Source organism: Muntiacus reevesi, chromosome 7 (genome assembly GCF_963930625.1).
Source record: "Muntiacus reevesi chromosome 7, mMunRee1.1, whole genome shotgun sequence".
In the NCBI taxonomy this organism is placed as follows: Eukaryota; Metazoa; Chordata; class Mammalia; order Artiodactyla; family Cervidae; genus Muntiacus; species Muntiacus reevesi.
This window is the reverse complement of record NC_089255.1, coordinates 35,879,768-35,897,191: the sequence shown is the minus strand read 5'-3', so window position 1 is coordinate 35,897,191 and position 17,424 is coordinate 35,879,768. Positions and strand designations below refer to the sequence as shown.

The window sequence follows — 17,424 nt, the reverse complement described above, 5'->3', positions numbered from 1 at the left end:
TAGCTTGTTTTTAGTCAGGAAATTTATGGATTAGGATGTCCAAAGGGCAAAAAATTCTTATTTATTTAGCTATGCTGGGTCTTAGATGTGGCATGCAGGATCTTTAGTGGGATCCTGCATATGGGATCCAGTTCCCTGACAAGGGATTGAACCTGGACCTTCTGCACTGGAAGCATGGAGTCTTAGCCACTGAACCAGCAGCTAAGTCCCAGGAAATTCTTACATACTAGACATAAATTAGTCTACTTTCAATTTCTTCTGAGCCTCATTGGGTAAGTCTTGTTTCAGTTATGATTTGGGGGTCATTCTTTTCCCTTCTCTAATTAATCAAGAGTTGTCTATATATACTGTATATAAACTATATTTTAATATTTTTTAAATGCTGCCTATATATTAACAAGGAATAGACATGCATGATTAACAAAAGTCTAAATCTAAAATCTAAGGTTCCCACTGGGATAAGTCATCTAGTTTGCCTACAATTCTAGATTGTGAACCCAACTGATATTCATTACAAAAAAATGAACTATCATTTTGCAGAATGGAAAAGCAACTATCACTTCACAAATGTGGGGTATTTTATAGCGGCTTGCATTATCAGTAATACCTAAAGTCACAAGTCCACATAACCAACATTTTAATTTCATATCTTCCTTTTATCTCTAAGAACAGAAAATTGTTTTTACCTACCTTTCAGAAACCTCTTGCTTCAACTGAGGGACTTCACCAAGTGCTGAATCAATATCCATGAAACCAAGAAAATCTCGCTTTATATTAAGGGAAGGCGTCTCCAAACCCTTGCCTGATGTTTCCTGACCCCTTGATAAAGGATCCAAATCTGTTAGCTGCATCTCTGACCCCTCACCTTCTGTAAGACGGACCCGTTGACCAGGAGAACTGGGAACACTGTTCCCTTCTTGGTCAGAGCTGTTCTTTTGCTTTCCATCTCTCTGGGGCTTACTATTCAGGCCATCATCCCTGAAGCCTTTAGCAAATGGATTGTAATCTATTTTCAACTGGGTAATTTGAATGTTTTGATAAGCTGTTACTGCAAAGAATTCAGTCTGTGGGAAGGTAAAAGTGTGGACACCAGGGCCATTTAATTGTATCACTTCAGTAGCCTTTTCTGCAGGCACCAAGTGAAGCCGTGGCAAGTAGCGATGCATAGAGTGCAAGATAATATGCCCTTCTTGGTCCAGTGTATTGTTTGTAAGTTTGAGTTTGTAGAAAGACACTGGTTGATGCATCCAATAATGACCTGTGGAAGGAGATTCTGGATGAATAAAAACCCTCCCCAAAACATGGGGCTCAGCCTTCCCACTGGGCTCCCACCAGCGACCGTTCCATTTATAACGGTGATTATCCACAGGAGATATATCCATGACAAGGATATATTTCATATTTGAATCTAAACCTGTTATCCAGTAACGACAGTAAGGAAACATGCGTCTTCCCTGCTTCGTCAGAATCATCTCTGTGCTTCGATGATAGAATTCGTTCCACATACTATTGTTATCCAAGGTGACAGTAATTCCTCCTACAGTACAATCAGCTGGAAGGCAAATCTTTCCTTTAGATTTTCCTGGTGATGACACACTGCTAGCCAAAGCACAGGCATCCCGATTAGTAACCAAAATCCCTTGATCAGTTTTGCCATTTCCTGGCTGTTTCAGGATGACAAAGAAGGTAGGTGCTGCTCCTGGCACTGTCCCACCATCTTGATTAGCCAATATAATCTGCTGTTTCTCCTCCATGATTCCAGTGGGAAAATCAGTAGTAAGATAATTGTAGTTACCACATAATCACAATGGCCTTCCCAGCCTAAAAAAAAACAACACAACACTTTAATCAAATGAACATTTTATTAACAAAAATGTAAGAATGATTATGTTATCCCAAAATACATTCCTAAATTCTTCTAAGATTTAGCTTCTACTTTTCTCTCAATCACTGTAAGGATATTCATTCTAGAATATTTGATTATCTATTTTAAAGTTCATTTTAATCTAATTAAGTTACTCATATCCCAATCCTTTAATAATTCACTATACATGCAATAACCTCACATAAAAAGTATTCATTTTAGAAAAATTATATGAAAATATAAAAGTATACGGACTTAAAAAGATTAAATTGTAAAGTCATCTGCATTCCAAAAGAACCCCAATAATTTATGAATTAATTTGAGAGGATTCTGTTACAAGCACATTCTCCTGAGTAAAAATTAACAAATTTCCATGTTATCACTGTACAGAGAATCACCTCTTTTATTAGAGTACTGGCATGAGTTCATACATAAGTAAAATGCTATTTAACCTACTAGTACATGAAAGTGAAAGTGTTAGTCACTCAGTTGTGTCTGATTCTTTGGGAACCCATGGACTGTAGCCCACCAGGCACCTCTGTCCATGGGATTCACTAGGCAAGAATACTGGAGTGGGTTGCCATTCCCTTTTCTAGGGGATCTTCCCAACCTAGGGATGGAACCTGGGTCTCCTGCATTGCAGGTGGTTTCTTTATGAACTGAGCCATCAAAGAAGCCCTGTTAGTACATACATTTAAAGAAAACATGGCAAAACACCAGAACTTACTGGAAAAAGAAATAGTCGGCTCCACAACTCAGACCTTACACTGAAAAAAATTCCAATAGACCAAACACTTAAATCCCACCCCGTACTCCCAAATCAGTGTAAATTTTTTTTAATTCTTAAAGAAATCCTGAAAAAATGATTTTTGATACGTAGTACACAAAACCTAGAAGTTAATAAGACAACAAAATTTTTGATAAATTCAGAATCATGTAAATTTGTTTTTAATATGACAAAAACTATCCATGCAAGATTTAAAAAAATGACTAACTGGAAAACAGTACCTGAAACATATCATAAAAAACTCATTTCCCTAATATAAAAAGGAATTTTATACAAATTGGAAAAACAAAAAATCTAATAGCAAAATGGACAAAGGACAGGAATTGCAAATGGTTAAGAAAATGTACACAGTCACAGAACAGAAGGAATTAAAGTCATCCTAAGATACTGCTTTTTACCCTAGCAGAATGGCAAAAATCAAAGTCTGTCAAAGGTGCTAGAAAAGGTATGTGTCAACCAACATTCTCATCTAATCAGCCACTCAGAGTGTAAGATGACAAAATCTCAGAGGATAGTATGAAAATATAAAAAGACGAATGGATAAGGAAGCTGTGGTACATATACACCATGGACTATTACTCAGTCATTAAAAAGAATTCATTTGAATCAGTTCTAATGAGATGGATGAAACTGGAGCCCATTATACAGAGTGAAGTAAGCCAGAAAGATAAAGACCAATACAGTATACTAACGCATATATATGGAATTGAAAAAGATGCTAACAATAACCCTGTATGTAAAACAGAAAAAGAGACACAGATGTACAGAACAGACAATTGGACTCTGTGGGAGAAGGCGAGGGTGGGATGTTTTGAGAGAACAGCATTGAAACATATATATTATCAAGGGTGAAACAGATCACTAGCCCAGGTTGGATGCATGAGACAAGTGCTCGGGCCTGGTGCACTGGGAAGACCCAGAGGGATGGGGTGGAGAGGGAGGTGGGCGGGGGGATCGGGATGGGGAATACATGTAAATCCATGGCTGATTCATGTCAATGTATGGCAAAAACCACTACAATATTGTAAAGTACTTAGCCTCCAACTAATAAAAATAAATGGAAAAAAAAAAAAAAAGAAAATATCAAAAGTAGAAACACATACATCCCAGGAAACAATGGTTCTTCTAGGACTTTATCTTATGGAAACACACATACACACCTGTAATAAATGGTGACATCCACACCTGTAATAAATGGTGGTACTATGAAAGAGTGGGATATTCTGCAGCTAGAAAAGAGAATTATAAATCTTATAGACAAATTAACATTATCTAAAAGATATACAAAGGGCATAAAGTTCAAAAGAGTTATAGATTATGCTATATACTTCTATAAGTTTAAACAAAGAAAAAGCCAAAGAAAGAAAAGAATATGTATGTATTTGCCTGACACAGACTACCTGCAAAGACAGAAGAGGAACTGGCAGTATTGACTTTATTAAGGGAAAACAGGGTGGCTGGAAAAATACTCTGACACTTTCTAAATTTTTTATCTCATGACCATACAACCTATCCCCCCCAAAAAAAGAAACCTTAAATTAGTTAATTCATAAAAGTTACACCAAAAAAATACATACACTGTATGATTCCATTTATAAGAAATGTCCAAAATAGGCAAATCTATAAAGTAGATCAGTGGTTGACAGTGAAAAGGAAGAGGATTAATTAGGACAATTGTTAACAGTTTGAGGTTTTCTATAAGAGTGATGGAAATGTTCAGGAACTAAAAACCAGTTAATGTATCCTTTAAAATGTTGAATTTTGGGACTCCCTGATCGTCCAGTGGTTAAGACACCACACTTCCAATGCAGGGGGTCTGGGCTCAATCCCTGGTCAGGGAACTAGATCCCATATGCTGCAACCAAGAGCCCACAAGCCAGCAACTGAAGACCCCGCATGCTGCAACTAAGACCTGGTACAGTCAAATAAACATATAAATGCTTTAAATAGTTAATTTTATGTGAATTATATCTCAGTAAACCATTATAAAGAAATCTCAGGTTGTTACATTCAACTGAAGTGATACGCAAAAATAAATTACCTAAATATTCTACAAAATATAAAGCTATCATCTTCAATTAGCTTTTATACAAAAAAGGAAAATACTGTATCACTAGGCTTCCCAGGTGGCGCTAGGGGTAAAGAATCCACCTACCAATGTAGGAGACATAAGAGACACAGGTTCGATCCCTGGGCTGGGAAGATCTCTTAGAGAAGGGCATGGCAACTCACTCTGGTGATCTTAACTGTTGGAGAATCCCGTCGACAAAGGAGCATGGCAGGCTACAGTCCACAGGGTCACAAAGAGTCAAACACAACTGAAGCAACTTAGCACACACACACACTCTTGTTTAACTGGGTCAGTAATTTCTGACTAATCAAACTGAGCCACTTACTGGTGCTCCTCTTTTTAATTAAAAGTCTAATTTTACTTTTCATCAGAGCTACTGACAAGCAATAAAAGTATCTGATCTGAATTTTACATCTTTCAGGATTGGCCACATGATCCTCCCAAAAAGTAGGGAGGGGGCTCCAAAACTTAAAATATTCATTATCTTCAGGATAATACTTTAAATATCAGCACTTCAAAAAAGGTTGGTTATTGCTTCTGACTATGGCTAGATATGAAATAGAAACCCTACTTTCTAACACTAAAGCACTAATACTTAGGAAAGATTAAAAAAAAAATCTCTCCTCTGATTTGGAGTTTAAGAGATAGATAAAATTTAGAATGATTCTTTTCAAAAGCTTCCTCAGGCTTAAGGCAATTAAGTTTATTGATTTCCTAAAACTAGTTCAAGTAACATCTATCAGAGACTGATAAGACAAAATTTAAACAGACTTATAAGTCACAAATACAGTGACTTTTATAAAAACAGTAAAGTTCAGAAAGTTCATAAAAACCAGTACCTCCAAAATGGTGTATAACTGGTCAAAAAGGCCATCATCAAAATATCTACAAACAATAAATACTGGAAAGGATGTGGAGAAAAGGGAACCCTCTTGCACTATTGGTGGGAATGTAAACTGATATAGCCACTATGGAGAACAGTATGGAGATTCATTAAAAAACTAGGAAATTAACTACCACTGTTGTTGTTCAGTCACCTAGTCATATCTGATTTGTTGCAACCCCACAGACTGCAGCACTCCAGGCCTCTCTGGCCCTCAACATCTCCGGAAGTTTGCCCAAGTTCATGTCCATTACATCAGTGATGCCATCCAGCCACCTCATCCTCTAACACCATCTTCTTCTGCCCTCAATCTCTCCCAGCATCAGGGACTTCTCCAGTGAGTCAGCTATTCGCATCAGGTGACCAAAATACTAGAGCTTCAGTTTCAGCATCAGTCCTTCCAGTGAGTATTCAGGGTTGATTTCACTTAGGATTGACTGGTTTGATCTCCCTGCTGTCCAACCATTATGACCTAGCAATCCCACTACTGGGCATATACCCTTAGAAAACTGTAATTCAAAAAGACACAAGTAGCCCAATGTTCACTGCAGCACTATTTACAATAGAGAGGACATGGAAGCAACCTAGATGGTCCATCAACAGAAAAACAGATAAAGAAGTTGTGGTACATACATGTGGAATATTACTTAGACATAAAAAGGAATCAATGTCAGTTGAACTGATGCAGATGAACCTAGAATTGGTCAAACAGATAAAGAAGTTGTGGTACATACATACAATGGAATATTACTCAGCCATAAAAAGTAACAAATGTCAGCTGAACTGAGGGGGATGAAACCTACAGCCTGTCAGAGTAAAGTTAAGTCAGAAGGAGAAAAATATCATATATTAATGCATATATACAGAATCTAGAAAAATGGCACTGGTGAACCTATTTGCAGGACAGGAATATGAATAGAGATGCAGATATGCAGAATGGACTTATGGCGATGGGGGGTGGGGGTGGGAGACAAGAAGTGAAAGCAAAGCACTGACATACATACACTACCATGTGCAAAATAAGATAGCTGGGGGAAGCTGCTATAAAACACAGGGAAACCAGCCCAAAGTTCTGCATCAACCTACAGGAGTGAGATGGGGGGAGGTACTCAAGAGGGAGAAGATATATATATATACCTATGGCTGATTAGGATTATTGTAGGAAAAAAAAAAGGATTATTGTATGACAAACCAACACAACATTGTAAGGCAATTATCCTCCAACTAAATAAAACAAAACTAAAAACATAAAATTAAACTGTATGTAAATCAAATAACACAAACTCCTAACCTTGTACTTAGTCCATAAAGCTCAGTTTTGTTACAAATGAAGTATTTTTGTAAGCAATTATGCAAAAACACACTTATGAAGTGCATTTAAGACAGGCAGCAAAGAACTACTTGAAAAATTGTTTAGCTATCCCAAACCTACGAAGACATTAAAGAGTTCAGAATTTCCTAAACACTGTCTTCTACAATAATAAAATCTTGATTTTTCAGATGATTTTTACAGGTAAAAGTGGACAAGGAAGTTTTAACCAATGCTTTAAAAATCACTATCTTTTAAAAATTAATAATATTAAATATCAAAGATTCTACTGATGGGAATCCAGTGTAGAGATTGTACTATAATAAATTTTAAACTTACATTATATATACACATTTCAAAATTTTCCTTTCATTGAAACACAAAAATGAAGTTCAGAAGAGTCAGACTGCTTTATTTGCACTCTGTACACAAGTATCTAATAAATGTAAAAATGTGTGTATTAAGTTCAAAAGAAGTTTGAACTTTCAGACTTTTGACTTGTAGAGTCTTTTTTTTAATCCTCCTGTCAAGTTTATTCCATAAATTGATCAAAATGTGTAAAACCGAAAATGTAATTTACAACAAAATAGTATCTATCTTAAGCCATACGTTGCTAAAGGTTTACAGACTAGAAATAAAATTTTATTCCACAACAATTTTTAAGCATGAATTTCACTTCACTATAAGTAATATGCCTATGCTTTTGGAATACAATATTGGATTTTCTAAAGAAAGGATAGTCAATTCAGCAATTCAGTTGTGTCAGACACACAAATACCACTCTAAAGTCTAAGATAACTTTAACCAATTGCAAAAATCAAATTACTTAGGCTACTCATGAAGCAATAAATCTCCTTCCAGAAAGATTCTAAAAATTCTCTGAAAGCATTAAAGAAGACCACAGTTTTGGTATACAGATATAACTTAGCATTCAAAAAAATTTCAGTTCAGCTTTTCAAGATCAAGCAGTTATCCACATAGAATTACTATAATAATGACCTACAGAGATAAATTCAGTTGTGGCTGGGAAATATTCTAAGTAACATTCTGAAAATGTCAACATCAGGTGGTGCAGGCACTCACATCAACACACAAATGCAATTTCACAGAGAATGTTTTCCAGTAATGTGTCAAGTATCATAAGAAAACTGTTACAATTCCAGAGTACCTATTCTGAGTATCTTTTCACCAATGACCTCTTTGGGAAATGTTTAATAACTACTAAAGCCACGATCTTCATACAACTTACAAAATACACTAGTTAGTTTACTAGCTAGTTACCTAATTCAGATACTAGTATCGGTCTCTACCTCCCCCCCCCAACTCCTGCAACAAAGTAAACCAAAATTCCAAACCAATACTATTACTTAAAAACACAAAACATTACAAAACATTCAAATGATAGTCAACCTAAACTGAGTATTTTCAAAGTTGCTAAAAATAACCATACTTTTCATACAGTAAATGCATTACTGTAAGGTAGGCATGTAGATGTTAGTTTGTTCCTTAACGTAATTATTCCCTACAAGAGTGCGGTTAAATTACATTTCTGAAGCTCAAATTTGTAAGAGAATAGATTCACTTGAATTTCAGTATTCATCAAAATACAATGGACCCAGAAATTTGAAAAATATTTTAAAAAGCATTATTTACATGCAAAAGTAATCAGAAAACACGACAGCAAGGGATGTAAAGACAATAAAATAGCCAACTATCCGTTCTTAATCGTCATTAGGTTAACTTTAATAATTAAATAAATGGTGTGCGTGCGTGCTAACTCGCTTCCGTCGTACCTGACTCTGCGACCCTATGAACAGTAGCCCGGATCCTGTCCTTGGGATTTTCCAGGCAAGAATACTGGAGTGGGTTGCCATGGTACTCACTATCTATTAGTAAGCACTTACTTTGTACCAGAAACTATACCCTTGGCATTTTATCATGACTACAACCCTTAATTTGAAACGTAAATTCCAAAATATACCTGAAATGCTTTTAGGTTTTAAGGCACGAAGTTGCATTTACCTAAGATAGTAGCCCATCCCCACCCCCTTCTTTCACCAAATACCATTCGTTAATGCAGGCTTCATGAGCATTTTCTATTCCTAGGAATGATCCCTTTATCACAACTCAGGGTTAGCAAGCTAGCAGGTCCCTAACACTTGCCTAAGTAGATTTTAAAGAACTAACTTTTATGGCAGAAATGGACAGCAATCAAAGAGCAACCTTGCCTTGGATAAACTATGACAAGGTACCCAGGGCACTAAGTTTTCTCAAATCCTAAGCATGTGTTTTCTGGAAAGTGCATCCAACCCACTCAACTCACACAACAGCTGGAAACATAGCTCTCTGGCATCAAGAAGGACTAGCGCCAACTCCAGACACTTCGAAGTGAAAAGGCCTCCTGCCAGTCTCAGAGAACCGCAGTCGCCGTCGATTACCAGGGCCCACATCACCGCTTTTCAACTAGAGAGGCTAGCTAACCAAGAACCACGTGAAAAAATGCCTCAAGGAAAGCACTTCTGCGGAAGGGGAGTCCGATAGATAACGTGCCGCCAGCCGGAACCCGCGGATCACTCGGCGGAATCCAGTCGCATGCGGTTACCGTGGAGACTACAGAACCTGCCGTCCGGCCCTCCCAGGCCGGCCTTCTTCCCAGCAGCCGTCACGGCACCTCCAGGCACTTTCTCTGCAACCTTAGCCGCGGCGTCGCGCCCAAAAAGAGGCAGAGCAGGCAGGATTTGCCAGGGACTCTGCCGCAGAAGCCTGGTGTGCTTTAAAATACACAAGGCAGCGCGCGGGTGGGCTCGAGAGGTCTCTCGATCCACGTGTCTGCCCCTGCTACGCGAACCCTGGGAGCGTGGTCTTCCCTCAAAAAGAAAAGAGCTTTGGACATTCACATTGTTCTGCGATCAATAACTCTTCTTTTCAGAACTCCTTCAACCTCCCTGCTTCCATCCTCTTCAGAGGAGGCATGGCATCTCTAGAGTTCCGAAGGCAGAGCAAAAATCTTCACAAGACACTACCACTTCCCACTCTCAACCCAGTTTGAAATAATCCCTAAATTTTCTATACTCCTAGCACGCAGATTCCTCAACTTTGGTTGCTAGTACTCGGAGCGGTGTACTTCTATCCCAGACCCACCTACTGCTGAGAGCAGACCTTGACCATTTAACAGGGGAGGGAAGTCACACAGAGAACTGGCCAAAGGATGCCCCACAGAGGGGAAAAGAAAGTAACACCTGCTCTTCCCACCTGTTTTCCCCGCCCTCACTTCTACACTTTCGAACCACCGGTCCTTTGTTTACCAAGTTCCCAGTCCTATAAAGCTCACTTCCTCGACCTCCTTCCTTATTAAACTCGCGGTCTTGCTTCAAACAACTTGTCAGGAAATTATATGCTAGACGAAAGGTTTATACAGGTGTCAAAATGCTGCACACAGCTCCTTAGAAATGCGAGGTCAGCACCGTTTCCTTCGGAGTTTTGGAACGCCGAGACCTGGGCTCTAAAAGGCAAAGCGCACAAGCACGGCTCTCGACCTAAAGCCCCACGACTGGCTGGAAGGCGTCACGCGGATCGTACCATGCGGTGCAGCACCCCACACACGCGAGGGCAGGGCTGCGCCATGGGCGCTTCTCACCCCGCCCGCCTCGTGGCCGCTCTAGCTGGCGTCGATGTTCCGAGTTCGCCGCGCGACGCGGAAGTGAGGCCGGGGACGCGCGCGAGGTGACATGCGCAGCCTCGCTCAGAAGACCATAGGCGCGCGCCAAAGGCGGCCCCGCGCAAGGCCCGGCCTGGCCGGGGCGTGCGAAGATCGCTCAGTGGAACGCTCCTCACACCGTAAAAAATACACAAGAGCTTCAAACTCTCGGAAAACTCCAATCCGGCCAGTACTAAGGAGACGCCCTCCACCCGGGCCCGAGAGTTACCGTGCGGGGCGTGGCCGGCCTCACCCGGAGTCCTTCACATCCCGCTGGGGGCGGGTTATTCTGTTCGGTTTGCACACCGTGTGTCCGCTCCAGCTGAAGAGCCTGCGCGCGCATCGGACGTACACGTCATCGCGCACGCGCTCCTACCCGCTCGGAGCCCGTCGCGCAAGCGCAAAAGGAGGCGCGAGCAGCACCTCCCTCGCCCCTCCCCCAACGCCAGGAGGCCAAACGGCCCGGGAGCTGAGACAAGACCCTTGGGACCCGCCCCTGGAGCTGAAGCGGCTGCCTTTCCGGGTACCAGCAACCGAGAAAAGCCTACTGAAGCTTCCAGAATCAAGAATGGCGAGGCAGGAGGGAGGCATCCCAATTCCCTCAGCCTCGCACACGAAGCCTTCGTGAAAACTGTGAAACCTTTGCCCGCGGGGCTTTCTCATCTGTGCCTGCCACCTTTTCCCTTGGGCTCTTCGCTGGCCCCGCCCCAGCTGCGCCCAGCCCCACCCACGTGAGATTCCGTAGCCCCCAGGCTTTACAAGTCCGTCAAAAGAATCGGAGATCTTCCTCCCCACTGTGCTGCGGTCTTGGGAGAGAGCCACGACGTCGGGAAACCTTCAAGAAAACATCCTGTGAGACGGGTGATCAATTTTGCAACATCCACGACAGAAGACCACTAGTAAAGTAGGGAGGAGTCCGAAAACCTCAGTGCCAAGTGAGAAAGGAAGAATTGCTACTAGCTCACCTGATAGATCTCGATAAAAACAGTAAAACGTGGAAATGAGAATTTTGCACGATAGACAGTATTATCCAAGGTTAATGCCCTAATCCTGCGTTTTTAATTTTTGTTTGTTCGAGATATTTAAGCTATGAGGTACAAACAAAAAACTGCTGAATTAACTTGATGGTATGGTATTTCTCCCAACCAAATATCAAAAATATCTTTCTTCTTCCCTACCCCTTACCAGCCATTCTTTCTTCTCTGCTAACATCCAGTAAAAAGACAATCGTTTAAAGTGGGAGAAAAGAGGCAAAAGAGAAGTAGGAAGTAAGAGAGCGTAAATTGTGGTCCACGTTTCCACTTTCCTGTCATTCTCTTAGAAGAACTGGCAAATACTGAGAACCTATTACCGGCTAGGTGACTTAATATTAAACACTGTGAGGAAGGAGGCGATTACAAGAAAAGAGCCAAGAGGAAGAGGCTTATCCAACAAGACATTAATCTGTGCTCTGGCATATTAGGAAGGGTCTTCTTTTCCTTCTGCTCTTCCTGAGAGGATACGCCACACAAGGAGGAGAAACTGCTGAAATCAGTATGGAATGGAAAATATGCAGGCTAACGTTGACGGACTTCTGAAGTTGTTCTGAAACCCCCATTCAAGCACTGTCAACCCCATTTGTTGCATTACCGGTGCAACAAAATAATAATATGCAAGATCCTAGGCAAAAGTGAAAAGTAAGTTTTCCACACCTTCCTCCTCTTCCCTGACCCCAAGAACCTCCTTCCTGGAAGCTGCCTTTTCAGAATCTCCCACCTCATCCAAGAATGCCTTCCTCTCAAAGGTCTAAGGTTTCCTCTTACAAAATTTCCATTTTCTAAAAAAAAAAAAAAAATTCCATTTTCTGAAGCAAAAATAAAATTTGTGTTGACTTATTATGTAAGCATCTAATCCTAAAGTCTAAATGAATGATGACTGATTAACAACCATGTCTAGCCAGACGTGTATCCGCAAAAGAACAAGTTAACATGGGAGAATCTGTGAGGACACCTTGGTGGTGAGGGAGAATGAAGTTTTTCTCTTGCTTCTCTCTCCCTACATCAAGCAAACATTATGAAATGCCAGGCACTTAAAAAAATTCAAGATTCAGCACTGGATTTCCTGGTGGGAGAGGTAAACTACTTGTATTTTTTCAGAGTGGAATCTGCCTAACTTATAAAGAGCTAGAGATATACTATCAAGAATCTGAGAACTTATTAAACTGTTTTTATATGTAATCTAAAAATAACATTGCCACACCATTTTAGTGGCCTATTTTTTATTTAATATCATTCTCTCTCTCTCTAGTCACTATGTCATGTCCAACTCTTGTGACCCCATGGACTGTAGCCTGCCAGACTCCTCTGTCCATGGGATTCTCCAGGCAAGAATACTGGAGTGGTTGCCATTTCCTTCTCCAGAGGATCTTCCCAACCCAGGGATCAACCCCAGGTCTCCTGCACTGCAGGCACATTCTTTACCAAATGAGCTACAAGGAAAGCCCAACATCATATCATGCTAGTACCAAGTAACCACTTTTTTGTTTCGGCTTCTTCAAGTAACCTCTGTGTTTACATTCAGTGTTTAATGCAGTGTTTCTCAGACCGGGATCCTTGGGTGTATTCTCTGCATATATAAGAATGACTTCCTTTAAAAGGCTTATATAATCCAACTTTTAAAATTCCAAACTAACTGCAAGAATTGATGCTTGTGAGTTTCACAGGCAGACCTCAATGGTTCTGTTAAAGAGCACTCAGTGACTATGTCTCTGCCCAGTTCTGGAATATTCAAGGAGTTTCCACATGACATCGGTTTGCTGGTGGATTCTGTTTAAGTTGAATCCACTTAAATCATTGGGACTGAGTGGTTGAATCCCTGGGGCCAAGCTTCAAGTGCCAGGCGATCCTGCTCCTTTCTATTGGAATTCTCTCACTATTAGGGGGGTGGGGATAGAGAATGCATGCAATATAAACAATCTGGCTAAAAAGTACAGTTTTGAACCAAGATTCTTTATAAACACATAAACCCTATCAATTTACATGAACATTTTTCCTACTCAATAAATATTTGAGTGCCTTGTATATGCTGAGGAGAAAAGACACGCACCTTATGTACTGTTAAGATGTCTGCACTAGAACTCCAAAGAGTTGGCACCACTTAAACAGAATCCACCAGCAAGACAAATTATACTCCTTATCCAGTCTATTCAGATCCCACCTTCCCAGTTCCAATTTCTACTGAAGACATACCTCCCTCAAATGACTAAAAGAGAAAATGATGACACTCTCAAGATGAGACCAACACCACCCCTCATAACTCCTGGGTTGCTATCCCTTTTACACTCTCCTGTTGTTGTTATTGTTGTTCAATTAGTAAGTCGCATCCGACTCTTTGCAACCCCATGGACTGCAGCACGCCAGGCTTCCCTATCCTTCACCATGTCCCGGAGTTTGCTCAAACTCATGTCCATTGAATCAATGACATCATCCAACCATCTCATCCTCTCTCGTCCCCTCTTCTGCCCTCAATCTTTCCCAGGAGCAAGGTCTTTTCCAAGGTCTATTCTTGCCTCGAGAACCCCATGAACAGTACAATATCTTAAGTCAATACAATAAAGACCATTCTTAGAATAAGAGCTACATACAGACTAGGTCACAAAAGCGGCTTGTTTTTGTTTTTTAACCAAAAAAACAACTACTTTTACTAGCCACGTTTCACTGAAAACTTATGTGCTAGGCAGAAAAAAAAGGGATCATATCAGTTTATATACAACCCCATCTTTGCCTACTCTTTATTAATGCAACTAAAACCAACTCATATAGATAAAGTACAACTGGTTCAACATGTGAAACTTAAAAGTGGCAGGACTCCTGCCCTGAAGCAGCTCTAATAATCTATCCAATGAACAGCTTTAAAAGTTTCTTAATCAGGGACTTTCCTGGTGGTCCAGTGGTTAAGACTTTGCCTTCCAATGCAGGGGGTGCAGGTTCGATCCCCAGTCAGGGAGCTAAGATCCCACATGCCTCACAGACAAAACCAAAAGCAGAAAGTAGAAGCAATATTGTAATAAATTCAATAAAGACTTTTAAAAAATGGTCCACGTCAAAAAAAAATTAAAAAAAAAAAACTTTCCTAATCAGTATAGTAATGTGATTAAAAGCATATTTTAGAAAATATCTGTTAATATCTATTAATAAAAGTAAGAATGGAAAGGAGAAACAAATGTGGTGGAATGTTATCAATGTTTATGAAGAAACACCATTGCTGCTGCCCCATATCTTAAGCCTGCAGAATCATATTTCTTACCCTCTGCCTAAGATCTTCTTAGATGCCTCAAACCTAACTTACTTATCCTTCATGCCTAGATTTAAATGTCACTTCTTCAAGAAACTTTCCTTAACCCTCAGCATCAGATGTCTCCCTGTTTTGTGTTCTCACAGTACCATATATTTCTTACAACACCTGCCACAACTGTAATTGTTTTTTAAATTATGCATTAATGAATGTTTTGCCCACTAGACTGTTTGCTTTATTCTAGTGCCTAGCACAATCCCTGGAACAGAGCAAACCCATATTTGTTGACCAAATGAATATGAAACTATAGGTCCCAGTTTTCCAGGCAAGTCTAAATATCAAATATTGAATTAATGTGCAACAATTTGGGATTTGGAAAACAGGATCATACTACTTTAAACCATATTCACATTAATAGTAACAAACAAACATCCTACTTTGGCCAACATTTTCCAAAAGTGTACAGCTATAGTTAGAAAAAACTAGTACCATTGACTCTTAAATTAATTTCTCCTGAGAGGAATGGATAAATATTATTGACAGGGCAGATGCTTCAAGAGGTAATAATGGTTTTCAAGGAAAATCCAACTAGTTGCTGACTGCCTTTGCATGCGTGACTTTTAACTAACTATTACCTAGGAAATCAACAAAGGCAAGCAGATTCTTTGCATTGGGAGAAATTCTGTGATTCCATAATTTACTATCTGGTAACAAAAGCAACAAGTCATAACAGAGACTGCAAAAAAAAAAAAAAAATACCAAAAAAAAAATCAGTAAATATCTTCAAGATGAAAGGATAACAGTGAATTTGTTTTAGTAATATTTAAAGAGGGAGATGTCAGAAATCAGTAAAATAAATGAAGTTCAGAGAGCTAGTTTCAGAAGGATTACAGAGCAAAAAAAGAATAGGTCTAAAAGAAAAGTAAACAATAAATATTTTCAATGTAGTACTGAGCCCTCAGAAGAAACACCTTATCCAAGAAAGCATAAAAAGAAGAACAGGAAAAAGTTGATAGCCTAGGGCAGCACAGGGATTTAAAACACACATGAGAGCATATAAAAACAAAAACTAGAATTACTGGCCAAAGAAGACGACTGAGAGACACTTAAGTGCAAGACTGGAATCAAGCCAAAATCAAGAAATCTATGACAGAAAAATACACTGAAAATCTGTCTGCAAATGCATATGAAAAAAATCATGCTTTGCAAGAAGGGCACCACTGCCTCATGGAAATGAGCTGTGGTGATCAACACAGTGGTTCCGAGACTACTAGTACACTACAAGAGTAAAATTTCCCCAAAAGATTTAAATGACCATCACAAGGTGAGCAGATTTTTATCTTACAAGGTATACCACCTACCATTACCATTCTTTCTTAAAGAATGGAGTTTTATATTTATTTCTTGGTGGGGCCACTCCTCATGGCTTGTGGGATCTTAGTTCCCCAACCAGCGACTAAACCTGGGCCTCCTGTAATGGAAGTGCAGAGGCCTAACCACTGGACGGCTAGGGAATTCCCAAAATAATGGGTATTTTAAGACCAAAAATCAAGGAAACCATATCTCATGATGATTAATAATAATTTATTTTTAATACATTTAGATAGAAGAAAAATATACTCCACCGTCCTTACTTCATGATATACCACTGAAAATTTGCAGCAGGTGTTTAGAAATGACTGCTAGCCACATAGCAAGCTCCCTGGATAGCTAAGACTTGGTCTTCTGGGGAAAAAATAACATAAAAGAGGCCTGGGACAGGGTAATAAATCACCTTGCCAAGAAGTCAAGAGTCAGCCTTTCCTCATCAGAAACAGTGGAAGGGAAGAGGATGTTAGAGCCAGGAGACACTCCAATCCAGACTAAAAGACAGGCATATGATTAGCAGGCTACTCTGAGTGTATGTGTTAGTGGGGGGCAGAAAGTATTACTAAAAACAAGATACCTTTACCACTGTGGCAAGATCATACACCCTTGGTAGAGATATGTGAGAACAATGCAGCGAAATCAAGCACCAAGGTCACACTGGGTGAGCCACCCACTCACTCAATGCATACTTAAGAAACACTGTGGGATACATAGTGGCTCGTGGTAACACAAGAAGAGGTAGGTCAAGCTAAGCTTCAAGCATATCAGACATAAGGGAAAAACAGTTCAGTAGCTCAGTTGTGTCTGACTCTCTGCGACCCCATGGACCGCAGCACGCCAGGCCTCCCTGTCCATCACCAACTCTTGGAGTTTACCTAAACTCATGTCCATTGAGTTGGGAATGCCATCCAACCATATCATCCTCTGTTGTCCTCTTCTCCTCCTGCCCTCAATCTTTCCCAGCATCAGGGTCTTTTCCAATGAGTCAGCTCTTCGCATCAGGTGGCCAAAGGATTGGAGTTTCAGCTTCAACATCGGTCTTTCCAATGAACACCCAGGACTGATCTCCTTTAGGATGGACTGGTTGGATCTCCTTGCAGTCCAAGAGACTCTCAAGAGTCTTCTCCAACACCACAGTTCAAAAGCATCAGTTCTTCTGTGCTCAGCTTTCTT

General features: G+C 40.1%; 1 protein-coding gene across 15 annotated transcripts in view; it reads right to left on the bottom strand.

Moving 5' to 3' along the window:
• The window catches only part of MGA (MAX dimerization protein MGA), a 151,829-nt gene that overhangs the window by 90,274 nt on the left and 44,131 nt on the right, over window positions 1–17,424 (bottom strand). For 14 of the 15 annotated variants that reach the window (XR_010663944.1, XR_010663945.1, XM_065941004.1 and 11 more), the window contains exons 1-2: window positions 10,841–10,943; window positions 691–1,821 (exon numbers count right to left, since the gene is read on the bottom strand). Coding sequence is in view for 13 of the 15 variants with exons in the window: in XM_065941004.1 (XP_065797076.1) it covers window positions 691–1,754 (1,064 nt within the window). In the remaining 2 variants the exon portion in view is untranslated. Of the gene's footprint in view, window positions 1–690; window positions 1,822–10,840; window positions 10,944–17,424 lie in introns of those variants that run through there. The other variant, XM_065941005.1, reaches the window with a different exon arrangement.